Source organism: Micropterus salmoides, unplaced genomic scaffold (genome assembly GCF_014851395.1).
Source record: "Micropterus salmoides isolate LMB-PRFRI ecotype aquatic unplaced genomic scaffold, ASM1485139v1 Ms_hic_scaffold_23, whole genome shotgun sequence".
Classification (NCBI taxonomy): domain Eukaryota; kingdom Metazoa; phylum Chordata; class Actinopteri; order Centrarchiformes; family Centrarchidae; genus Micropterus; species Micropterus salmoides.
Genome location: NW_024041484.1, coordinates 20,896,581 through 20,923,430, shown reverse-complemented (window position 1 = coordinate 20,923,430; position 26,850 = coordinate 20,896,581). Strand labels below are relative to the sequence as shown.

The 26,850-nt window shown below is 38.6% G+C and overlaps 2 protein-coding genes across 3 annotated transcripts in view; both read right to left on the bottom strand.

The window, feature by feature from the left end:
• tmcc3 (transmembrane and coiled-coil domain family 3) overlaps nucleotides 1-19,585 on the bottom strand; it is a 51,401-nt gene extending 31,816 nt beyond the window's left edge. Inside the window, exon 1 of one of the 2 annotated variants that reach the window (XM_038739173.1) lies at nucleotides 19,072-19,585. In XM_038739173.1, the coding sequence (XP_038595101.1) occupies nucleotides 19,072-19,116 (45 nt within the window). In that variant the 5' untranslated portion in view covers nucleotides 19,117-19,585. Of the gene's footprint in view, nucleotides 1-1,094; nucleotides 1,387-19,071 lie in introns of those variants that run through there. The other variant, XM_038739174.1, reaches the window with a different exon arrangement.
• Nucleotides 19,586-25,200: 5,615 nt separating this feature from the next.
• On the bottom strand, nucleotides 25,201-26,805 carry ndufa12 (NADH:ubiquinone oxidoreductase subunit A12). The gene is made up of 4 exons (XM_038738732.1): nucleotides 26,654-26,805; nucleotides 25,990-26,075; nucleotides 25,740-25,827; nucleotides 25,201-25,457 (listed from the first exon to the last, which is right to left on the bottom strand). Exons 1-4 carry the CDS (start codon nucleotides 26,740-26,742, stop codon nucleotides 25,277-25,279), a joined length of 444 nt encoding a protein of 147 aa, XP_038594660.1. The 5' UTR covers nucleotides 26,743-26,805; the 3' UTR covers nucleotides 25,201-25,276.
• Nucleotides 26,806-26,850: the final 45 nt, after the last annotated feature.

Sequence of the window (26,850 nt, the reverse complement as noted above, 5' to 3'; positions counted from 1 at the left end):
GTCCATTTTCTAATTTGTGTCAGTTTAGGGGTCCTTGATGTGAAAACGCTAAAGAACCAAACGCTAAAGAACCTTCCTGTTATGTGTTGCATTCATGCAACACATAACAGGAAGGTGCACACTGTAAGGTCAATTACCAGCACCCTCCATATTATTGGATATGATGACAGAGAAAAGATTTGAATCTTCATCTGAATTCACCACAACTGAACACAGACTTGACTGAATTGACCTTCTACACCACTGGCTTTTTACCCTAGGGTGACATATTGCTTTGAAAAACTGTCTACCTTATGTCTAGATGATAAAAAGTATACATGTCCAAAAAGGTCGCAGAGCACTGTATCAAAATGACTAAACATTATGACAAGTTCGCTGTCTGGAAGCGCAGTTCATCTCCACCAAACTCCATTCTAAAATATGTCAATTTAACATTGAGTCGTCATTCGGTGTAAATGCATACATAGAGTAGTATAACATGATACAGAGATTTCAGAACGGGTTGGCACGTCTCTATTCCCGCTTAACGATGTGCATTTTTGTAGAACAACATTGTGGGGATAAGAAGATAGTAATAAAACCAATACAAACATAGAAAATTAAACAGAAAATGCAGTAAAGGGATTCTCGGATTTGTTGCCGAAATGCAGGAAGGCTTCCACAGACCCATTTGGAGTATGTAAATATCTTGTGCTGTAGATTTCAGACTAATTAAAAAATAATTTAAGATTATTTTAATTGAAGCATGACATGTCGGTTTCATCACACCAGTGAACTGAACGTGTCGGGACTAGTCGGCAGAAAGCGGAGTGACAGCCGATTGCACAAAATCCTGCTTGAGAAAAAAACTCCACTTATTCTTTTATGCCAGAAACTCGACGGTTAATGTTAATTAGCTCGTTTTAAAGACGTGCACGCAGACTTAACTTGTCACCTCTTGGTATGTTTGTTAAACTGTACATTTTCCATCTGATTAACGTGACCAGAAATTACACAACGTAAACATAACGTATGTTTTCCTCAATACGGAGAAGCAACAAGCGCTCGTTAGCTTGACGTTAGCTTACTTCATAATAGTAGAAAAGCATATTTACCATATTACCCCCGCCGGTGTAAGTGTAGCCCTACTTCTGATAAACTTTTCTCCACACCAGCACAAGAAGCTCCGGACATAACGTTAATCCCGGGACTCAAACCGGATCTCCCGTTTTGTTGTCCTCAAGTGTGAAGTTGACCGTTGAAACCGTCGGAGCAGCGCATGCCATCACGGCTCCCACCGGCTGCCACCGCTGCCGCTGCTGGAAACTGATAGCCGACCGCGGCAACGGTGTGACTCTTTCCCCAGCCAGCCCGCCGCGGTAATCCTTCTAAACCCCGCGAGGCAAGAGAAGCACAATGTGTGTGAGTACGCCCCGCCCACCGTATTACACTGAGGGAGGGGCTGCGGGGGATATCAAATACACCCACATGAATTAATTCATAAACAGAGAAGGCAGAGCTCTGAGGTCCTAAAGCACCTGTTTTACTCAAATATACAGAGGTGGAAGAAGTACTGAGATAATTTACTTAAGTAAAAGTACTAATACCATATTGTGAAAATACTCCACTACAAAAAAATCCTGCATTCAAAACATTACTTCACTAAAAGTACTCAAACCACACTGTGAAAATACTCCACTACGAGTAAAGTCCTGCAGTCAAAACATTACTTCACTAAAAGTACTAATACCAGAAATACTCCACTACAAGTAAAGTCCTGCATTCATACATTACTTCACTAAAAGTACTCAAACCACACTGTGAAATATTCCACTACAAGTAAAGTCCTGCAGTCAAAACATTACTTCACTAAAAGTACTAATACCAGAAATACTCCACTACAAGTAAAGTCCTGCATTCAAAACATTACTTCACTAAAAGTACTAATACCAGAAATACTCCACTACAAGTAAAGTCCTGCATTCAAAACATTACTTCACTAAAAGTACTCAAACCACACTGTGAAAATATTCCACTACAAGTAAAGTCCTGCAGTCAAAACATTACTTCACTAAAAGTACTAATACCAGAAATACTCCACTACAAGTAAAGTCCTGCATTCAATACATTACTTCACTAAAAGTACTCAAACCACACTGTGAAAATATTCCACTACAAGTAAAGTCCTGCAGTCAAAACATTACTTCACTAAAAGTACTCAAACCACACTGTGAAAATATTCCACTACAAGTAAAGTCCTGCAGTCAAAACATTACTTCACTAAAAGTACTAATACCAGAAATACTCCACTACAAGTAAAGTCCTGCATTCAAAACATTACTTCACTAAAAGTACTCAAACCACACTGTGAAAATATTCCACTACAAGTAAAGTCCGGCTTTCAAAACCTTACTTCACTAAAAGTACTAATGCCACTCAGTAAAAATACTCCACTACAATTAAAATCCTGCATTCAAAACCTTACTCCAGTAAAAGTATCTTAGTATACTCCTATAATATGTAGTACTTGAAAGGAATTGAATAAAAGGTATAAACGAAGATAGACAAATAAATCAAAAGTATCTTCTTACAATTTGCAAATACTTACTCATCAAATTAAAATACAAGTAATTTGTAATTTGAAAATATAAAATACATTCTATACAAACTGATATTATCACATTTTAGGTATTAATTAGCCTCAATATGGCTCTCAAGTTATGTTATATTAAGATATGGCCAGAATTTAAAATTATGAACAGAATCATGACATCATGCCAAAGATGTGTGAGGATTGTGTTGAAAGATATCTGCGATATCTGAAATAAGCATGCTAACCAGCCAGGCCCGGTTCATCCTTTGTACCACTTGTACGTCAAGAGAAGATAGTCTAATAGTAAAGCTCAGCCCTCCCGCTGTTGTTTCAGCTGGGAGTCGTGAACGAGCAGCAACTTTGCTATGTCACACAAGCTCTAAACAACAACAATAATCTCACAAAATTTTCAGGAAAGAAATTATTCTTATACATATTGTCCTCATCAAATAGGGGGAAAAAACAACATTCACCTCCAGTCACTCTTTACACTTTAAATATCCAATTTAAAGCTGACTTAAACACATAGTCTCCCTTATATAAATATATTAAATAGCTGAAACAGACAGACATGGCATCGGTCATATCGCATGTGAAAGGATAGGTGAATTACCCCACAAAGGTCTGGGCAAAGAGTCATTAATGATTTAAAGGCACAGCAGGTCTACTCTGGCCTTACTGATAAAGAACCTAATTAGCATTGTTAGCAGCCCTGCCATATGATATGGGCCTGCTGATAATTTACTGTCCAAGCTCACATTAAGTATTCATCCTCACAATAAGTGAGTCCACTCTTCCATCTGCCATCTTAGAAAACAGACATTCTCACAGGGGTTTTATCTCTGTCTTACCCTCCTGTCATTCTTTATCCCTTTCTGCCATCTCATGATTACATCAACCTGAAGTCCACTTCATGGGGACGGTGAGTGAGTCAGCCACCTGTTAATCACCGTGACAAGTGTGCATGCTGACAGGTTGAACTCTGTGCCCAGGTGATTCAGCCTGCAGGGCAGAGAACAGCACCTGGCACAGAGGCTGCCTGCAGGGCAAGAGCTCTGTTATTGACATTTGAATCTGAGGTTGATTTAATCTAATAATTTATCTGCAAGAGTGCGTGTGCATTTTTAGAAAGATCACTGCATTGCGCAGGGATTGATCCACCATAATTCTCTCTTCTATGATCAATCTTAATAACCTAATACACCTCCAGTCCATTTCCCCATGGTATTGAGTTATGATATCCATGCTTGTGCGTGTGTGTGAAACACAGATAGCAGTCAGAGAGTTAAAAGTGACATTTAATTATGTCCAGACTGGTGGTCTCTTTTGTGCTTTTGCATTGATTTGGTTCAGAGAGGGCATTGTCTGTGAGCTCAAAGAAAACAATTTAGCCTTACGTAAATGCCATTACGAGCAGATCTCTAATGGGTATTGCAGCACTGCACGACACCTGCGAGGCTGTAAAAAAATATTTCAAGACTATTGTCTTTCTGACTACTTTCATTGCAGTCACACACACACACACTCTCTGACTTGCACACGGTTGTGATTTGTCATCTAAATGTCACCACGTTTGACTTTTAATAGGTCCAATAGAGCTCAAAATCCAATTATCTGACAAGAAGAGCGATGCGACACAGCATTTCTGATCTGCAAGTGTTCAAATTCATGGTCATAAAATGAGCCACATGTGAGTCAAGAACTGAAGCATTCCCCTGTATATATAAAATTCACTGTTAATCACAAGTTGCTATTGTTCTCTGTCCACACCAGCAATGTTTGTGTTCTTTATGGGCTTCCTGCGTCCTGTCTCCGTCTCAGCCGTGACATCATTGTGACCTTGGTGACACCAGAGACTTCCAGAGCGCCGATACTGGGAAGGGCTCTGGATTGTTTAGGTGAGGACGAGGATCAGGACGTTCTGCTGAGGTTTTAGATCGTTTGAGGGTGTTTGGAACATTGTGGAGGCTTTCAGGAACGGTTAAGTGATGGAATCAGAACGTTCCTGTGGGATCTGAGGATTTTTAAGAGGGGGAAAGTGGAACATTCTGTAGGGGTTCAGGATGTTCTGGTGGGATTCTGCAATGTTTAGATTACTAAGGTCAAGACTTCCTTTTTAGTTGGAAATCTTGAATGTTTACTTGTGATGTTTGGGTGTCTGAATGCTTTGATGGTTGGTAGCTTGGTTAGCATAGTGCACCTGTAATAAGTTAACTAAAAGTTAACTGTGATGCTAATTTTGGCTAGCGAAAACATGGTTAAGACTAAGCGTGCTCAACAAAACAAATGAACAGCCGACTCCTTAGAGTGTCCTTTAGTACAACCAAAGCCTGAAGAAGACATTTTTAGGCAAAGAAAATGTTCCAATTAATTTTCATTAACTGACAAAGGGTTGAAGTTGACAAAAACAAAGAAAGCTCACAGCTAGTTAAATGTACACAGTGCAGTGGATTCAATACGCTTCTGTCCTGATTGACAGCTCGCTGTGGTGGCCACGTGTCAATCAAAAGGTAGCCGTACCCTAAAACATACCCTGCTTTATCGTCTATTTTCCTCTAAATGGAACCATAATTTACAAAATGAACATCATGCTAGTGATTAAGACCACAAAATCATTAGGAAAGTGTTTAATGAGTTAATAAATCAAGTGAGAAATAGGGTAATTTTGTCACGGACTTCTATACAAGCTGACTTCTTTTTGCAGCCAGTGGGTCATCCCCTGCTGGCACTTTACTTTTCAGACCCAGAGGCTCTCCCTTGAATAGATCAAATTATTATGTCATTTTGAATTGACATTTTGAAAACCTGACTTTGTAGTCCCCCCCCCCCAGCTCTACGGAGGATTGTACCATCTTTTAGCTCATTGTTTTTGGAACATTTAGCAGCTGAAGAGCCACATAGTTCACTTGGGAAGTGGGTGGAGACCAAAACAGTGCTAAACATTAATGATAGCTGATAAAAGATGATAAATCTTGTGTTTACAGATTGTTCCGCTGCCAAGTAACAAACAAAAGACTACAGCTTTTAAACCATGTTACATAACTAATATCATAATTACTTTTCTACAAGTAAACCTGATTTCAGTGCCACGAAAAATAGAAATACCCTCATGATGAAATGCAGTGCAACATTAGAACTTTGCATTACTTAAGCTGTTCTCCTTTTGTTGAAACTTCTACTTTTGTTGTTTGAGTTTGTCTGTTAAGTGTAAAAAATATTACATCACATTTTCTGAAGCCTAAGGGGATCTTCAATTTGCTTGTTTTTGAAATTTGCTTGATGCTGTTTGTGTACGGGTTTTCCTTTATGGCATTCAGTGCATTTTGGTGCCACTATAAATGACTTCAATGCTACTACCGTATGTCATTTAATTCCAGTATAACCACCTTCCGTGTTAATGTCGGTAACTTCCATGCCAGTGAAAATGATGTAAATGCAAATATGAGTTCCCATTCCTCACTGACATCATCTAGTATGTGGGAGAAATAAAGTGACAGATGGAGAGAGAAAGTGAGACAAGAAACTGAAAGCTAATTGACAAACAGCTGTCCTAATCTGGCCCTATTTTTGCTGTGTCTCTGAGTCAGACTGGAAGGGAAACTCTCCAGAGCAGACTATTGTTCAGACGTTTCTCTGTGAGAAGAAACGTCTCATTGCTTCCTCATTTCCTTTGTTCCTTGTAAGTCAGCACTGCTACTCAGACAGAGTTAGACAGGCAGACAGAGGCACACACTCGGGTTTTTATAGATGCAATACAGACATTCAAATCAACCAATTGGTATGGAGATGAGATTAAACCCTGAAGAGGTCATGTTTAATTAATCCTGCACTCATTTATATCTATTACATAGACCGGGAATGTATGTGTGGAAGTGCTATGACAAGTAAATGATAACATATAACCTTCGGAGCTCCAGGGAAAAGGACATTATGCGGAGAGAATTACATTAAGAGCTTGAATATTTCACAGTTATGGCTCCCGCCTAATGTCCTGCTGATATTTCTGTCACAGAGACGCTCTAATGTGTTTATGATTCTACATTCAGTGACTATTGTTGCCATTTTGGAATATGTCCACTGCTGTGTGCTTCTGTTGGTATAACTCAGGGCAAAGACACAATCAACATCAGCTCAGTTGGAATCAATTGAACGGGGAGACTCTTGCATATACACATGCACAACCTTTGGGCTTAGTAATGGGAGCACTGAAGTTATGGTGTATTTTTGGATTACATAACCCGCAGAGAAGCCCCGTCCAAAAAAAAAAAAAAATCATCCCTTCTTTCATCGCACCCTCTCTTCATCCTTTGCATGTCCTCAAATCACACTCTCTTCTTATTAGAGCTGTCAACGTCATGCTCAGTTTTTTTAATATGTCAATGCTTTAGTGCTGGCAATTACATTTTCTTTCATGATGTGTCCCCCTTCTCAGATTTCCCTGCCTGTCTCTTTCACCTCACAGCTTGTATCTCTCATACAATCTTACCTTCGTCTCTGTTCTTATTGCTGCACCTTTAACTAACTTCTAACTTAGCATTTCATATGCAGCGAGCCCTTCAAACACTGAAGTCTTGCGTCAGTCAAACAGAGCTCGCAATCAGTTTCACACTGAATAACTAAAATGTACGTAATCCCTGCGGATCTCGCTGCCAAAAAAAGATGGATTTGTCAGCAATGCTAGTTTCTACAACATTAATGTTCTTTCCATCTTGTGCTATTGATGCCGATAAGCTATATTAGGCTCAGTAGTTGGCAAGTAATGATCCTAACTTGCACACAAACATGAGAGGGGGTGAAGAGCATGAGGGATTCTGCTGCTGTGGATACCGTTTGGCAATGGGGACAGTGATTAATCGGTCTGAGCATCCACATATATCACCAGGCAGAAGTAATCAGCAGAGAAGAGTCAGTCTGACATTTATTATCAAGCACAGTCCAGCTGCAGGGTTAGCCATAACACCAAGGCTGTAGGAAATGTAGTCAGAGACCTTCATAAATCCATCACTAACATTCAGTTAGTTTCAAACTCATTTATTAAATCAGGCTGCATCATTAAAACTTAAACCTGCAATAACTGTTTTTTTCAGTCACTTGATGGCAGTGGCTACAATCTGTGCACACAACAGTGGCCAAGTTGTTAGCAAAGAGTTGCTTATTTATGAATCCAGCAGATATGGAGCAACACTAGCATTTGATTTGTTGTGTTTCTGGCCACCTGATGAATGTCAGTAAAACATTCCCTCTATTTTTAGCTCTGTTTTTGGTCTGCATTATCTCTCTTTATCTGGGTCTTTACCAGCTAAATGCCCAACTTTCTTCACCACATAGTCGTTAACTTGGTCTGCCGTTTGGTGCTGGGCTTAACTGCCAGTCCTCTGTTAACATAAAGGTATGAGTTTCTTTGTATATGTTTCAAAGCCAGTAGTATTTATGTAGTTTGGAAGTGGAAATTTCTGATTATGCTGATCTAGCTAACATTATCAGAGTTATTGGCAAATTGGAAAATAGAGGAATATTTTGTTGCTTTTGTGAAATTCAATCCTCCCACTTTACATTGTTATTAAACAGCATTGTCAAACATAGTACTGTATTACGTCTGTTACTGTACTCCTTGCTAGCAAGCTAACCTAAGCTTTTTTCATTTCATTCTGATAGGTAGCAGTTACTGGGTGTAAACATTTTGTAAAAATCTAAAATCTACATAAGAACTAGTTTGTATGGTGCAACCCTGTTTAATTTAGTGATATGTAAATTTCCACTTTTTAAAGGAGGCTACTTTTGTTATAACTAGGCAAAGTCTGAACCTATGAAGAGCTGATTTAACCGGCTCCAGAGCTCCTTTAATTCACTTTCCACTTTATAGTTATTGCCTTCTCTACTCTCTTTCACTATCTCTACCTCGAAACCAACATTCTCTCTCAAACAAATGAACAGAAGAAGCTTCACTCCTCCTCTGTTGCTCCCTCCTCCTCAGGCTCTTTTCAGCCTCTACAATAGAATTTCTTCAGGGAGGGCGAAGGTTCCCATCTTTCCAGCTGTATTCTTTTATCCCACCCTAGCAGGGGGACTAAATCAATGGGGCACTTGAATGGGCATGCTGGGAATGGATAAGGGTTGACAGTTTTTAAGAGACTGTGGCGGTAAATTTAAGCTGACAGCAGTTGAGGCTCTGCAGCAGATAGATGCAGCAGTGTCAAGATTAATCACATGGCTACAGTTTCACAAACAATGATGCAGTTATTGCATATAGTTGTGTACAGTTAATGGTTACAGTTTATCAATCCCCCATGCTTTCCCCTCCCTTAAGAGCTACTGCAAAACTGTACTCTACCTGCAAAATAAAGGAAAACCATGTTACCAGATAGGATTCAGGGTTGTAGCTGCCATCAAGGACATAACTGACATAATTTCTTCTGTATTGTTTGTAGGAATTTGGGGGCTGGTGAACTGGAGTGGGCAATATAGCCAAAAACGTCTATCACGGTATATGAAGGTTTATATCATGATACAGTAATTGTTCTGTAAATTCAAGTGAGAAATGGTTTAAAACAATCATAGCATACTGTACTTCATCTCATATCTTTTATTTGGAACTTCCACACAATCACAAACGACTCGTCTTGCCGTGCATTTACACGTCTTCCTCCATGTTTTCTTGTCACTCGTTTTTTCGGTGGTTGGCAGGTGGTTGGCTTGGAGGTGCATTACCGCCACCAACTGTCGCTCTCATGTCATGTGAGAACGTGGCATGTACCGAATCTTTCTTCAAAAAAATCAACAAAACTAAAAAGAAACAAATGAAAATGAAAAGCATAAATAAAGTCTCGCGGTAAAAAATGTTTCTTGATTCAGATAAGGAACTATCTGATCAAAGAATGAGTAAACAATGTTTTAAATCTGATCAAGAATTTTGACACTAACTTTTGACAGCCTTCGATACTTGATGCTATGCACACACTTCCACTGAAGGTTTGATACCCAGCCCAAAAAAGGATTCAGAATTTCTCCACGTAAATGTTATTCCTGGCAGCTCCTGGAGCTTTAAAACCGCATTAAGAGCTTGAAGATTGGAAAGAAAATGTACAGAAAATACAATGATTTGTTAACTGAAAATAACTGATAAATAAAATACGACTAGGGGGGCTCCTGACATACTTCTAAAACCCTGGCTATGGCCCAGGTTGCATCTCCACCTTTGGTCTCAAACAACCAGGATTTCATGGGTTATTGATCCTACAAGGTAGCTAACGGTGCCACACAGTGAAGTGAGTTCATGCTGACACTCATTATTTTCACACAGTTGTTGGCCCGTCTTGTAAAGTAAAATCATTTTTTGCCATTCTTTGTGAGCCATTTCATCAGCAAGCTGCTTTCATCCACAAGCAACGTCTTGCTGTTTCATCGCCACTTTGTTCTTGATGCATGAGCAGCCTGGCACTGCATTTTCTTCCAGACACCTAACACTAGTGATCATACCGATCTCAATCTCTTCTACTTTTTCTTCTTCTTCTTCTTCTTTTTCTTCTTCTTCTTTTTCTACTTCTTCTTCTTTTTCTTCTTCTTCTTCTTCTTCTTTTTCTTCTTCTTTTTCTTCTTCTTCTTCTTCTTCTTCTTCTTCTTCTTCTTCTTCTTCTTCTCAGTCTCCCTACTGCCTGTTTGACCTTGTAGTTTAAGCACAATCACTAAAAATGGCATTGTAACCAAAACAGCAATGCTGCAATTTGGAGTAAGCACAGACAGACTAAAACAACTCTAAGATGATTAACACAGAGGTTTTGACACGAGGCCTTCAGCAGGTACAGTATACCGAGTATATATAGTCTTCACTTTATACTGCCCTGGTGCTGATCCAGTGTTTTTGGAGTTTGAAAAGTCAGGATATTTCACCCTCATATATACTGACCATTATTTTTTTCAATCTGTCCCTTGAGTCCCTCAACTTTATCAGACTGAAATGCAAAATGCAAAAGATTTGATAATCCATAAAATTGTCTCTGTCAATTATCAAGCATTCAAACATTCTCTAGGACTTTTGGTAAGACAGAATAAGACAACAAGGTCATTTATTTTCACTTTTTTGATTTACATTTTACAGACCAAACAGTTAATCAATTGGTCAAAAAAATAACCAGAAGAGGAATTGATAATGAAAATAAACATTAGTTGCTGCCTATATAATTGTATCTACTATGAAGCATGAAAAATAATAAAAATATGTAAACACTTTGATAACCAAATATTATTGAAAAGTCATTAACAAAATGGAAACAAAATACAACAAATATTAGAACTAATATTAAAATACGATTTTCTAATCACAGGCCATAGACTGTACTCGTGGAATGTAACTAAGCACATTTTGAGGCTTTTCTTTTACTACACTACATTTATATAACAACTCTAGTTAGGAGTTTCTTTGCAGATTCACGTTATTAATACAAAATATAATCAACATTATATTATATTATATTAGTACATGATACCCAGCAGTTTATAAAGTAATTACAATTATCCCCACCTTTACCGGCAACAACAATGAAATCCATCCATCTTCATCCGCTTATCCGGGATCGGGTCGCGGGGACAACAATGAAATGACGTACACAAATGCATCAATAATAGTAATCCATTTATATTTTCTATTTTTCTGCATAATGAGTACTTTTACTTTCAGTACTTTAAGCATATCCTGCTGCTAATACTTTTGTATGTAAAAACTTTAATGCAGGACTTTTACTTGTAACAGAGTATTTCTACAGTAAAATGTCTGACTACCTCTTCCTACTATACTGGGTACAGCCTGTAATGTATTCTAATGAACAGTGGTTCTCAAAGAGGGGTCCGGGGACCCCCAGGGGTCCTTGAGAGGGTTCCAGAGGTTCCCATCAAAGTTTGAGAACCACTGCAATAGAAATACCTAAAACAAGTCTCCAGTCGGAATATGTTTTTGTTCTCTGTGTGCGAGTCCTCTCACAGGACAGTTTTTTAAGGCGCAGCTTACCCATTGTGAACCACTGGTTTTACATTATAGTTATAATAAAAAACTTATTAAAAGAGCACTTATCAAAACAGAGTACAAAGAGCTTTACAGACACACAGAAAGAAAGAGGAAATAGCATACCACAGTGAATGGTAAAATACATGAGGGGCAAAATAAAATAAGAAATAACAATAAAATAAAAAATTCAAATAAGCAGGATAAAAAAAAAGAGAACAAAAACAATAAAGCTTTGCCCCCTTTAGTTTTCAGCCTGGATTCAGAGAGAAAGAGTGGAAACCCCTGCCCAAAGATCCCAAACTATGCAAATGCTAATAAGGAATTAAAAGATCCAAAAATATATAATGAGTCAGGTCATGGACAGCAACATCAAAACGTAGAGCAAATATAAAGAGGCTAAAACAGGTGTGATGTGTTTGCACCTCTTGGTTCTGGTTAAAAGCCTTGCAGCTTAGTTCTGCACGTGTGTAGTCATTTCAAATATTAGTGATTAAGACAAGAGAAAAGGCCTGTTGCATGTTTTAACTAAGCTTTAGATATATTCTAGTGATCCAAACACTGCAGCCTCACTGTAACGCGAGCTGTTCTGCCTCTGAGAATGTGTAAATAAAGGACAGTACAGCCTCTCTGAGCGAGCACCAGAGGCCGTTTGAAATAAATATCTAAGGGGTCACACTTTCAAAGCGTGTGGGGGAGGAAGGGTGGGGCACCAGCCACGCTTTCATGTGTCATCCCGCTACACTCCCACATCTCTGCCCACCCTGCACCAGCAGCTTATGACATTTCAGCCCCTTTGTCTTCCTCTGAGTGGTTTGAGATCTCTTTGGATAATAATTCTTTCCCCCTTTAGAGTAAATGACAGCTGCTGTGATATGTAGGCGTATAGAAAGACAGAGAGGGAGTTAAAGGATCTGAAAGATGCAGAGGTGTGACATTAAAGCAAGAGGTCAGTGAAGGATAAAAGGCTCAACAAACTGACATATGACAACACCACCACCATTAATCTGTCAAGATATCAAGTAACAGAGAAGACACTAACATTTATATTCAGGCTACTGTTGGATGATGGCTAAAACTCTCTTCTAGTGCTGAAACATTGAGTCTATCAATCGATTAACCATTTGTTAACAATGTTTATAACTGATTCTACATTTTAGGATAAAACATTTATTCGCTTTCTTGCAGAGAGTCAGATGTGAGGACTGATACCACTCTCAAATCGGTACGTTAAACAGCCATTAGCTTAGCTTAGCTTAGCCAGAGACCTTAAAGGCAAGTCGTGCCAGTCAGCAGCCATCTTGGCAACACCTCCGGGCAGCTATTTCGGACTAACAAGACCAGCCTCCTATCTCCTATCTCCTATCTCCTATCGGGCAAGTCTGTTTCCAAGTATACGTACGAAAATGGAAGTGTAAAATTAAATGAATGTTAAGCATTAAGCTACAGCCATCACCAATTAGCATATGCCTGGAAACAGCTTCTTATTCTTCAGTTTTTGTACGGATTAAACAAACAAGATATAGCATGTTATGTGCTGGAAGGCAGACAGAGCCAGGCTAGCTGTTTCTTGACTTTGGGCAAAATTATGCTAACTATTTTTTGCTGTAGCTTCATACTTACAGTACAGATACAGTTTGACAGTGGTATCAATCTTGAAGAATGCGAAAAGACATATCTCCCAAAATAATTAAATATAGCTTTTAAGCCATTTGTTGCAAAATATTGGAATTCAACAGCACTACAAACTGCAGCCTCCAAAATGACTATAAAGTTGAATCAACATCTCACTAAAACAGTTATACATTATAATCTTCATGAGGTAGGATTTATTGTTCTATCAAAGCTATAAACCTAAAGAACTGGCGCCTGGAGTGTATATAAAGTCAAGACAGTGTGAAATTAAGAACACAGAGAAAAGCTAACGTTTCTTTTTCCTGCTGACTTCAGGGATAAAACAGATGACAACAGAGAAACGACTAAACCTCTGTTTACAGTACAAAGCCTGTTTTCCCCCTTTAAAGGAGCTAGCTAGAGGCTACTGACACAGACAAGGTTATATGTTAATGATGCAGAGCACACACACATGCACACACACCGCTCTGTTTAACTTTGATTTAATGAGACAAGTCAATTATGAATTAATCCTATCATATCTGGTATAATGTTATTCACACTTGAGGACATTTCATTGTCTTACCCCCTAACCTTAAACCTTAAGCCTTTACCCTAAAATTTTATGATTTACAAGAATTTCAACAATTGGACCACAAAGAGGGTGAGTTCCCACAATATGAGTAATACATACTCACACACACTGCACACACACACACACACACAAATAACTGCCATAATGTCATTAATAAGGGTTTGACATGTGTTTTGACAGAATTCATGCACCAGCCCTCACAGCAACAGGTAGAACCAGTGTATGCATGTGTCTGGTCTTGTGCTTAAAAAACAGTTCCACCTTGACATTAAAATTGAGTATTTAAGTTAATGCATCAGAAAAACATTTCAATTATATTATTTATTTATGATAATTATAACATCCTGAAAAGGGCCATTCTGACTAATTTGTATTTTTACTTTTGAGGTAAATGTTGCTGTTAAGTTCAATTTTGAATGCAGATCTTAGAGTATGGAGTATTTTTAAAGTGAGTTATTGCTGCTTTTAAGTAAAATATTTCAGTACTACTTCCACAAGTGGAAGACAACTTTTAGATCTTAAAAAGGAAAACTTTAATTTTGAACCAGTCCTCGCTTTTTCAACAGATTTCCCAAGTTAAAGGTTCAGTGTGTAAGATTTAGTGGCATCTAGTGGTGAGGTTTGTGAATTGCAACCATCTGTCCAGCCTACCACTGCCCCCTAAACTTTCAAAGAGCATGGACACCACAGTCCATTATAAACCACACATTACATAAAGTTTATACTTTACTTTTTAACATTGACAAGGGAAAACGTTAAGACTTGGTTTTAGGTTTAAGACTCAAATTTAGCTTAAATAGGTGTTATTTTTAAGTATTTTTTAAGTGTTCCCTTCTAGCAACAATCTTATTTTTCATTAGTAAGCAAAGACACAACGTGGGAAGGGGGTTTAAAAAATGATTTTATTATAAGTGTGTAGAATATTTGTTGGTCTTTGAGGATAATATAAATGCCTCCAAAACACTAGTAAGTATTATTAAACACCCTTAAGGGGCTTTGAAAGATTGGCAGAGATCTTAGCTCTGTGACTTCACTGTAATGATTAGGGCACAAACTGTGGGGCTGTGTTCAGGTTAAGGTTAGAGGGAATGTTGAATGTTGTTGGGTCCTCGTAGGAATAGAGGTACAGACGTGTGTATATATGTGTGTGCAGTCAAATGATCTCCAACAGTATACAAAGAGTGGGCTTCGAGCATCATCTCCCGTTGGATGGTACATCTGTAACATGATGACAAACTGATGGCGACTATAGGATGACATCTTTTACAGGATGAGTGTGTGCAGAATTAGAATCTGGAGTCTGCAGATGAAGGTCATCATCATCGTCAGGGAAATTATATACATGCAGAGACACACGCACCCGTAGGCCGGGTCTAATCAGGGGGACGAGCTCAGGGAGGGGACGCCTTTTGTTGACGAGGTCGTGTACATCTGCTGTCTGTCTCCTAGTGAGGATTGTGATGGAGGTGCTGTGTTTACTACAAATAAGGGTTTCTTGTTATTGAGGAAAAGATGAGTCAGTGAATTGGAACATCTTTAACAGTCTTTTGTAAAGCAAACATTATCTCGTTCATTATCTAAAATGAGAGTATATGTGATTATTTTCTTTGTTTGATATTGCTGTAAATTGAAAATCTTTTGGCTTTTGACTGTTGGTTGAATCTTTATCATGCATGCATGCTGTCAGCATTTACCTCAAATAATGCCATTATGCTAACATGCTCAAAATGACAATGCTAGCTGGGGCATAATTTTAGGTTCACTGTCTAAATTAATTTAATCTCAGACTCAATGCCCCTTAATCTTTGTCATTTTAATAATTTGAGCTGGCTTTTATTGTTTTATCACCCTCCCGCTTGACCCATGACAAGTTCACAACTTAGTTTAGTGTGTTTGCAAGGTAATATTTGCTAATTAGTACAAAAATCAAAGTACTACACACAAAGTGGCACTAGAGCAACGTCAAGATTCATCCCCTGGGAACAATGGACAACAACATTTTATGGCAATCTATCCAACAGTTGTTAAGATATTTGTCGCGCCAAACAGAAATTAGATCCCTAGAGTGACACTCTTGCATGAATAACAATGAAACTAATCTTCTATATTTGTTAACTGATAAGACTACTGTATTACCGGGATGGAAAACCAGACTGAGGGACACATAGAAGACATTTAACACTCACTTGCTTCACTTTGAGGTTACACAACTTATTTTATTAATTAATTCATTTCTTGAGCTTATACTGAGCACATAACTTTATATCATGAGACCAGTATCTGGGCGCACTGAAAATTATGCGAGTTATGTGCCGCAGCAAGAATAGCAAGAGCGTGGGTTTACTTTTTTGTTCACAGCATTGCAGACACCCTGAACGCTGAATGAATACACTCAGCGAAATGTCTGGAAGCAAAAATGAAAAGTAATTACTGTAGGAAAATATGAATAATAATGGGACTGCACTTAACTAGTGGTGGCAAATAATGAATCAGGACCAACCATGAAATATCTACTTTTTAACTAAACAGATGAGATGCTCGTTTTGTTATGCAATGACACATTTTCAGTGCAACATGTTCACCTTCCCCCATTAATGTGAATATTCCCATCTATAGCTAGGATTTTATGTAATTAGAGCATCTTTCAAATTATTCAGCTGACATACGTTGGCTACATGACATGAGAGTGGGTGGCATTTGTTTTCAGTATAGCAAGGTGAAATGCTCAGTGCACAGGGTCAGCAGCATAGCATTTAAGCCTCACAAAATAAATAATAATCGTAACAATTGCAGGTGGGCAGAGAAAAGCTGCATATAGCACAATGCAGAAATACACAAGTTGTTTGTGTTTCAGGATTTTTCAAAGTTGAGAAGCATCACATTCTACACATGATGGCTTTAATCATAAATAATGAGCTGTTAATGATATAGAGTTGTGCTGATTTGAGATCTTACTAAAGGGGAAGGAGATTTGTGGAAAATGAGGGCCTATTGAAAGCACTGGGAAAGTATGATATGCACCACTAATATAACTTTAACCCTTAAAGTATATCAAAGTAAATCCTGATTCAAATTTAGTTTTTTGTCGTGGGCAATATGGATAAAACGCTCTTTCACGGTATTTGTAATTGTATATTGCAATACAAATATATAGTTACAGAAAAAATCTATTCAGAAACTGTTTATGGATAAAACAACTGACAAACCAAAGTGCCCTATAATAAGAGTCTACAGCCTTGCAACTTGTCACAAATTTTGATTTAAATGCTAACATCAGCATGCTCACATTCACACAAAGACAATGCTAACATGTTGTTTAGCAAGTATAATGTTCATCATCTTGGTTTAGCATGTTGGCATGCTAACCTTTGCTAATTAGCACTAAAACAAAGTACAGCTCAGTCATTTAGTTTAAAAGGTTTTTAGTCATAAACAAAATAATTGAACAAATTAAAAATTTGACCTGTTGATGGCGCTAGAGGAAAAGTCAGAGGATTACCAAAATCAGTAGGATTTGTCCTCTGTAGGACATGAATGTCTGTACAAATTTTTTGTGGCAATCCACACAAATGTTGTTGAAATATTTCAGTCTGGACCAAAGTGGTGGACAAACCTACAGTGCCATCCTAACTAACGTGGCTAAATGATCCCATAAAAAAGCAAATTGGTTTTCAACATTGCCACAACTGTTTCATACACAGAGAGATGTTAAAGAGATTGCTAGCACAGTATAAACAGTATGGTTAAGACTGTGACAGTTGACTCATTAGTTTCATCTCACTTTATATATCATCATATCCTGTTTTAGTCCTTTCCTAAACTAAACCCTTTGTGGTAGCGAGAACCTGCAAAATGTTCTTATGTTGCATCATTTGTTGTTTGTACAGTACTTAAGTGTAGTACACGTAAGAGTATAAAAGACACACACACACACACACACACACACACAATGAGCTTTATTAGCCAGAGAATTGTGTTGTTGACACATTACACAGAGATGTCCTCTGAGATATTTCCTCTGTTATGGGATAAACACACACAGCTTAATGAGAGAGAACAGGGAAATAAAAGCCGAGCTTAGACCAAGGTCTTGAATGTGTCTGAGATGGTTACCATGGTAAACAGTTTGAGGGCATCTACATTTCTAAGACAGTAGATCTACTTTCCACAGAGGATGTGACAATATATCAGGGGTGCAGAAGCTGTGAAAACACTGATCAAGGCTGATTATAGACTTGTTGCAGAACTTTTCTGCAGAGTTGAGAGGGTGAATGCAAACAGGGGAGTGATAAAAAAGAAACCTCCTGCTGTTTCTTTCTTCTACTATTTTCTTGTTTGTGGACTGAGGAAGGCTTTTGGCTTGACAGGAAGAGCCCCATTATACTGGATGGCTTACATAACATTGTTTTTATGGCATTTTGTTGTGCATAAACTGGCAGACTGAGGCACATAATGCATGCACACACAAAAACACACACTGTCAGCACAGCAGGAGCAGCCCAAAACACAGCGACCATTTAGAGACTGGCCCAGAGATGCTTCTCTTTTAGCCACAGAGAACAACAACCAGACATTCTGGTGGCACGGCTGAGATTGTGATTGGACAGGTTAAGACAGGAGGAACATAAACATGACCTCCTGCTTGAGCACTCAAGAGCCAGAAAGGAGAAACTTCAGGGGTGTTTTTCTAAGAGCAAGCGAGAAAGAAAGAGACAAATGAAAACATACTCTGGAAGTTAAAATATGTGCATGATCTATGGCTTGCTATACACATTCCTGAGATGTTACTCAAGCAGCCAATCACATGTTCACACAGACGCTTACAGAGAAAGAGACGTGGTGAAACTTGCCTGACTCAACTGTCAACTGTTAAAAACCAACTTCCTTGAATATTTCTGGTTGCAAAACACAAAATAACTCATTAAATAACACAGATGTAATGAACAAAAATATGTAAGAGCAACTTCTTACTTTATAGTCCTGCCTTTGAAACCTATTATCTAATCAGAGCCATCTATATACAACCTAGAATGCCAAGCCTTAGGCAGTTCCATGAAAAGCTATGAAAACATTTCAGTGGTAAACCAGTCATAAATTAACTTTTTGTATCACATTCAGAGCTCCTCGTGTGATCCACGTAAATGTCGAGTTAATAATAATGCACTGCTAATACATGTGATTGACTTCAATTGACCCGTTTTCATTCATGCTGGAGAGGTGAACAGCAAGAGAGGAAGAATGAACCAACAACTCAAAAACAAGGAGATTTAGAGTCGTAACAAATGCAAACGCTACCTCTGTCACATAGATGAGTGGAGTAGCACTGTAGTTCTTCCTCATGTCTCCTCTTCCTCACAGCCTGAGGTCAAAGCGCATGCCACAGCAGCTTCAAAGGACCCCCTGCACCAGCATCAGAAAGCTCTGTCTGCGTTTTTGAAGTTTAAGGACTACCCTCGGAGGGAGGAGGAGTGTGTGTCTGTCTAGCTGGTCGTGTGTGTGTGCAACCCTCTTATTGTGAAATCTTTTGCTTCCTGTGTTGGCAGCAATCAGATTCAAACCAACGTCTCCCTGCGCACCTCCACACACTCAGATCCAAACCTGCACTACGTTGCCCGGGTCCTGAGGTGCGTTCCAAAGCTGCAGTGTTCTGTACTGTTCTCAAACATGTCAGCCCAGTTGGGAAAAGACCACCTTAAAAGGCATGATGCAGCCCGAGACGGAAATTTTTTGATCCCTATCAGCCTGGACACGCTTTGCCACAGCAACAACAACCTCCACTACCCATCAGAAGGGAGCAGACAGCGGACGGAGAGCCGGAGACGGACACTGATAGAGGGGGAGGGAGAGGAGGGAGGAAGGGGAGAGATTTAAGGCAGTGAATGAGTGTGGGAACATTGAGCTAGTGCAGGAATCACCAGCCAGATTTGCTCCCTCAGGGGTGAACGCACTTTACAGGACAGACTTTGACAGCACTTCTAATCTGCAGAGCCAGATAACAGCCTGTGTGTGTGTGTGTGTGTGTGTGTGTGTGTGTGTGTGTGTGTGTGTGTGTGTGTGTGTGTATGTATGTGGTGTGTGTGTGTGTGTTTGTGTGTTTATATGACCGAGGCTGGACTCTGCACCCACTCCCACTGATTCTCAAAGGCAGGGTCACTGTTGTTTCTTGTCATCCAGCCAACCTAAAAGCAGAGGTGGAAAGTAACTAAGTACATTTACTCAAGTACAAATTTGAGGTACTTGTACTTTACTTTACTGTTTTCTTTTCATGCCATTTTTATAATCCGACATGTGTATACAAAACATATGACGAGCTGATAAAACATGCTGCTTTGTTATTAATTCAAAGGATTAATTACTAGTAAATTGACTACTTGATTTACAGAAGATTATTAGCAACTGATTTGATAAACGTTTCATGGTTCCATCTTCTCACATTTGAGGATTTGCTCCTTTTCTTTTTAATTATTTGAATAATTTCCATTTATCTTTAATAATTTTGAGGTTTGGCCTGTTGGTTGGACAAAACAAACAATGTGAAAATGTCACTATTTTCAATCAATTACTCGAGAAAATAATCATTTATAGTTGCAGTCCTATATCCGCTCCACCTCAACCAACAATAAAATCCTGCTTTTATTAATGCATAAGTAATAATAATCTAATGATATAATAATATATAATAGTTTAAGAGTCACAGGTGCCAATTCAGCACCATGTACTTTATTTTACAATTTACTGATTATACTTAGCTTACATGTGACATGAGTATTTTTACAGTGTTGTATTATTATTTGTTACTTAAGTAAAGGATCTGAATACTTCCTCCACCACTGCCTAAAGGATAACGAACATTATTTTATCAACAATTCCACTGAGCCCAAAACTAACAATACATGCATTCTGATGTTTTCTGTTTCACCACAGCCTGATGTGAGTATTCTAGCTTGCATTACATGCTAACATTTGTTAATTAGCACTAAACGTACAGTAAAGTACAACAAACACTGATGGTATTGTCATTTTTTTTTGCAGGTATTTGATCATAAGACAAAGAACTGGACTAGAGGAAAAGACAGAGAATAACCAAAGTTATTGAAACTCATCCTCTGGGGATCATATGAATGTCTGTGGATAATTCTGAAATGTCAATAAATAAAGAAACAAATGTCTGCTTAAGGCAATAATATGGTGATGTTCTTTTCATGTGATTTGTTGATAATAACACAAAGAAAGAAAAGACATGCAAAGTGACAAAATGTCTGCCCTGAAAAGGTAAAAATTATGATAAAAAGATTCGAACTGGATAGTGTTTATAAGCAGAGATTAATAGTGCGGCATCTACAGAAAATACAAGGAACATGGCATCACTGGTCACACATGGACAGGTCAACTCTGGGAATTACAACAGCACCTGGCACAAAAAAACCTTCTAAACTTTATCTTCACTTTTCCTCCATCTAGTTCAGAGTTTTTCCCTCTTGTGCGCAGAAACACACATGGGAAGTGAACAGAACTGGGACGCTGGTATTTTTACAGCAAAACACTCAGCGAAGGCCTAAAAAAATAAAAGACCCAGGGCGACGACTCTGACTCATTTAAGCACAGCTAACATTTGGAGAATTAGAGATAAATCGGGAAGCCTTGAAATACTCACTAGGGATTTCACACTCTGGTCTAGGAGTCAAATTCATGCATGGGAGGAAGTCTGGCATGAATGATGCAATAGGAGAGGACAGAGAGGGTAGAAAAGGAAGCAGAAGACATTGATGTTAAAGAGAAGAGATGGAGAACTGCAGAAGAGGAGGAGGAGAAGAGATATGACAGTTGGCAGGAGGGACGATGGAGGAGGAGAGAGGGCCAGACATGATGTGTATCAAGACGCCCCTCTTTAGTCTCTTTCTGCTGGCATCACTAGCAGCTGCCACTTCAGCATACTGCTGCATCAGCAATTATAAAGTCTGAGGGAGATTATCTGCTCCATTTGCAGAGGATGAATCGGAGAGTGAGCTAATGTGAGATGCAGACAAAACAGAACCATTCATTGAAATCACATGTAAAATTTGGATTGCAGAGCACATTACATGCCACTCGTGGTTCAAAAGCACTACCAGCTAATTATTCTTGATTAATTTCAAGGATTTTGGATGATATGCTGTGTCCATTCTCCAAGCAAAGACTCTTCTGGTTTCTAAATAAAGACGGGAGAGGACTGTTGTTCCATGAAATGCTGACTCAGGCGGATGCCAAAAGCCCTTTTCATTCTCTTTCACTGATCTTGCAGTGATACAGTCGGGGTGACAGGACTGACTCACAGGGTAATTTCAAAAGGAACAATGCCCCCTTTTGGCCATGAAACCCTATTACAGATATGGTGTGTGCTGAAGCTTACATGGAGCTGACTTTCTTCTTTTTCCTCTTCCTCCTCCAAGTTATCCACTCGAGGAAAAAGTGATGAAACAGTGAACCTCCTCATTTAACAGCTCCAGATTCCTGAAACCACAAGACAATTAGTTAAAGTTTCAACAACCGAAACATACATGTAATATCATTTTAACATCATGACAACACTACAAACATTCCTTTAAATCACACTTTAATTCATCATAGACCTACACAAACAATAGGACACAAAAACACATTCAAATTTTTATATTTTATGCACAGAAAGACACAAAAAAGTAAGACAAATAGGCTGTACAGGTATGTTAATGGATCTCTGTAGCTAAACTAGGTGCTTTGAGCTAGCTAAATGCTAACATTACCATGCATAGGCTACATACAAAGACACTACTAATCTTCACCATGTACACCGCTTTAGTTTGGCATATGGTCATTTGATATTTAGCAGTAAACACAAAGTGCAACTGATGGGAATGTTATTTGTTTTACAGGCACTCAGTCATAATCCAAAGTACTGGATAAAATAAATTTAATTCAAAGTTTTTCCTGTTGATGGTTCTAGATGAAAAGCCTGGGGATCACCAAAGTTATCACAGTTCATACTGAGGAGGACATTCATGTTTGTACAAAATTTCATGGCAATAAATCCAATGGTTATTTAGCTTTTTCAGTCTGGACCATAGAACTGCTATATATATTAACAGGAATAACTGGATCTTTATCCATGTTTAAGACATTTAAAACATTCTTTTAATAACATCTAACTACTTCTTCTCCCTCGCTGAAACAAAACAAAATCTATGAATATGAAAATACACCCCATTACCAATTTATTTGGTTCAGACATGTAAAACCAACACAGACTTCCTGCAATAAGTTCTCCCTTCATGAAGGTAATATTGTTCAGTTTTTGTAACAGAGAGGTGCTGATTCAACTTTTGGAGGATTTAGTTTAATTATATTGGGTTATACAGAGAGGTGTTTCTAGTGTGATGTGTATGTTAAACTATTATGTACTCCACCCTCACTGACATTAACAGGTTGGACAAAATATTAGAAACACCTCTCAGTATGATGCAACATTATTTAACTCCATCATCCAACATGAAGATACAGTTGAATCACTTCTAACTCTAAAAATTATAACCTTCATAAAGTTGTTGCAGTAAAACTGCAGGATTATTGTATTAGACTGCATTAGTTTTAGCTCAGTGTACTTTAACATGAATTACAGGTGAAAAATGCACAAACATCCACCTATAATATTAAAAAAGTAGAAATGAAGCACACAAACCTCTTGTTCTGGCTGGAGTCTCACGGGGACTCTGGTACTGAGTCACCATCAGTATGTGTTGTATGTCAAGTCACTTTCACAAACTCTCAGCGCACCTCAGCGTGAAATACTGCATGTTGCAACTTTCCCTCGGCTCAGCGTAATCCCACAGTGATTATCATGCAACAGAGACACCGTGCTGTAAGCTCACTGTGACACGAAACACTGGGCTCAATCTCTGCGGCTGCTTGTTAACATTTCATTTCATAGTAAGACCTGTACACTGATAAAGTAGCATTGACGCAGTCTCCTTGATTACATGTATTTTAAGTGATGCTCTAAATAGTGTGAAATTTCCAGGCTTACAAGAATACAATTTGAAGTCACTCGCCAACTAAGTGATTAGTCTACTTATTGAATAGTAGCCAACTTTTTTGATAATCGATGAATCATTTCAGTCATATGCAAGCAAATAGGTCAAACATTCCCTGATTTCAGCTTCTTGAATGTGAGGATTTATCATAAATAATGCTAAATTAAATATCTCTGGGTTTTGGACTGCTGTTTGGACAAAACAAGGAATCTAAAGATGCTGTTTAGGGATCTGGTAAACTATAATGGGCATTTCTCACTATTTTGTCACATTTTTTAGACAAAACCACATATTTTGTGTTAATCAGTGATGGAAATAATCGTTAACTGTGGCTCTATAGCCAACTAGGTGCTCAAGTAACAACGGACCAAATGTCAGCCTGTGTGTAGCTGATATTTCTACACACTAGCTTCGTCAGGGTGTTTTATGAAGGTAAAAAAGAAAAGTTAAGTGAAAGGCAGATACTTCCAGGAAATTAATTAGTGTTCCAAGTTTTTTCAGGGTGAATAATAAACACAACAAACAGAAACAACTTAATTGCAAATTTGTTGACATTAAAAATTGATGAATGCTTCTTAAGAGCAAAAATAGAAGTTTTTGATTTCAAAATATCAGGTCAAACTATAAATACCTGTACCCATAAAATCCCACAACACATTCAGAATTTCACATTAATCTATTTGGGAAGTCCATCCACAAAAAGGTTTTACTTTGAATTTTAACATTGACGTATTGCCTTTCAAATTCGGAGTGGTGCAATTGCATTGAAAACACGTAACCTCTTAAAATCCAGCCCCCACTTCAGTTCCCTCTCACATTTGATATCCCAAGTCCTCGGAACCACCACCCTGAAACTATTTAGTATAAACGTGTGCGGCCAAGTGCGTCTGGACTGAAGCATCTGGTGTGTGTGTTCTTTAGATTAAAATATTAAAAATATATGTGGTATCCCACATTTTTCAAATCAGATAAAGATTTGAAAATCCTTTACTGTGCACCATGCTTTGAGTAGCTTTAAGGTTGGGGAAAGCTTTCCTGACAGCATCATATATATATTGCAGTCAGCTCCCAGCTTTTATGAAGTTTTGCCATCAAATGGAAATATTCTAGAGGTCTTGTGAATTATTTTGGACACATTTCCCTAAATTCAATCAGATATATTTGGTATCTTTTAAACTTTGGGATCTCCACTAGAATTCAAAATGAAGAAGGTATAAACAAAGTTTCCCTGCATAGCATGAAACTTTGATGACTGATCCAGCAGGGGATTCAGTGGAGTTGCAGAGGCTTTGCAGCAGATACTCATATCAGATACTGGAGCTTAAACCACCACAAATCAATTCTCCTGTGTTTCATGTAAGGACTGCCACTCCCATCATAAATGTCTTTATAGAGATTTTATTCAGGACATGTTGGATACAGCGGCAGGATACCATAATTTACAAAGATGCAGTTCACTGAGCTCCGGCTTTGGGTGGAACCCACTCGTGGATCTTCTTGCGGGTGGTGGAATAGGGCACGTACTGCTGGGAGGTGCCACTCACGTTGAACTGGTGGATCTCAGCCAGGAACTTCTTGGGCTCTGGTGGGTGTGTGGTGGGGGGGTCGTCTGTCATACAGTGCAGCCAGCGATGCCTGAAGGAGTGAAGAAGAAGAAGAAGAAGGTAGCTGGCTTAAATAACAGTGGCTTTCAAGCTTATGCTTTCTTTTTATTCATGCTGATCTTTGTCTTTGATTACACTGAAGTTATATGCTCTGTGTCTAAGACCATTAGCCAGTCATAATGCCCTCCTCCTTTTTTGGACTACTAGGATCTAAACTTGACATGCCAATTATCTGCCAAGAAAACATGGCGTTTTAGCCCAAGTGGTCGTTATCCTTATTAGTATTAATTATCTAACAAATTGAAGGTTGTACCATTCAGCTGGAACCATACTGCCGTCCACCTCCCACAGGGTGTTCTTTCCGTTCATCTCCGTGGTGTAGATCACCCAGCGGTGACGTCCTGAAAACATTTGAGACACAGTTTATTTAACAAATCACAGATGTGTCACTCGGAAGCAGGTTCAGACTGCACCCAAATCTTAACAACCTTTGCAAACTCCTCCTGAAAACAATAGTATTTTTAGGGCAAATATCCTGCTTGTACACATTTGGGGAAACTCACCAAAGAAGTAGTGCTTGTTGTCCTCAAAGTATTTGTTTCCATATTTATCCACACCAACCAGGGATCCTGTCTTCACATCATTCACCCTGTCAATTAAACGATGATAGTCAGGTTGACTGTCCCAAAACAACATATATTCCACTTCAGCATTGAGGGACAGGAGACGAGCCTGCACACTCAGGTCTGTGCTCAAAAACGTAGTTTATTCTAACATTTGCCTTTGCGAAAATGCACCTTGTGAACCAATTATAGAAGCTGGTGTATTACTCAAATAAACACTGCTTGGTGACTAAACCCTGAGCCGAATTTATCAGTGGTTCCTCACGTTTTTAGGGTTTCTTCAGTCATGATCTTCAGCAGGGTTAAATCGAGAGAACTGGTGCTGCTGAACTTAAACTCTGAGATTTTTGAATGGAGTTTGGCGCAGCATTAACCCAATACACTAGCAACATAACTGTTTCTGCATCAAACGTGTCACACTATTGTCATAAAGCTGTTTTACACGTTATTTACTGTTGGTAGTAAATCCAGATTTGTGCTGAAGTTAGCTGTCAACATGCTAACTTAGCTGTGACTAAAAACATCTTTATGAAGCTCTCACAACCTTCAACGGAGGTCCTTTCTTCTTTCTTTCTTCTTATTAAAACTATCGTCTCAAACTGACCTGAATAACTGAAGAAGAAAACCTCGGACTCCACCGTGACCTCCTATTTGTCCCAAAGCCCTTCGGACGATGTTGGCATACTCCGCCATCTTGAGACGGAAGAATTAATGAGACGGACTGTTCTGCGTTAAAAATAGGTCCGTGTAAAACACACCAGGCTGTGATACTTTAGTTCCACATGTAGATGCAAATGTGCA

Coding starts and splice junctions, on each gene's coding strand:
- ndufa12 (XM_038738732.1), bottom strand. CDS start 26,742: ATGGCGGAGTATGCCAACATCGTCCGAAGGGCTTTGGGACAAATAGGA. Junction 26,076..26,653: donor TTTCTTCTTCAGTTATTCAG/GTCAGTTTGAGA, acceptor TTTAATTGACAG/GGTGAATGATGTGAAGACAG. Junction 25,828..25,989: donor CAACAAGCACTACTTCTTTG/GTGAGTTTCCCC, acceptor AAATGTTTTCAG/GACGTCACCGCTGGGTGATC.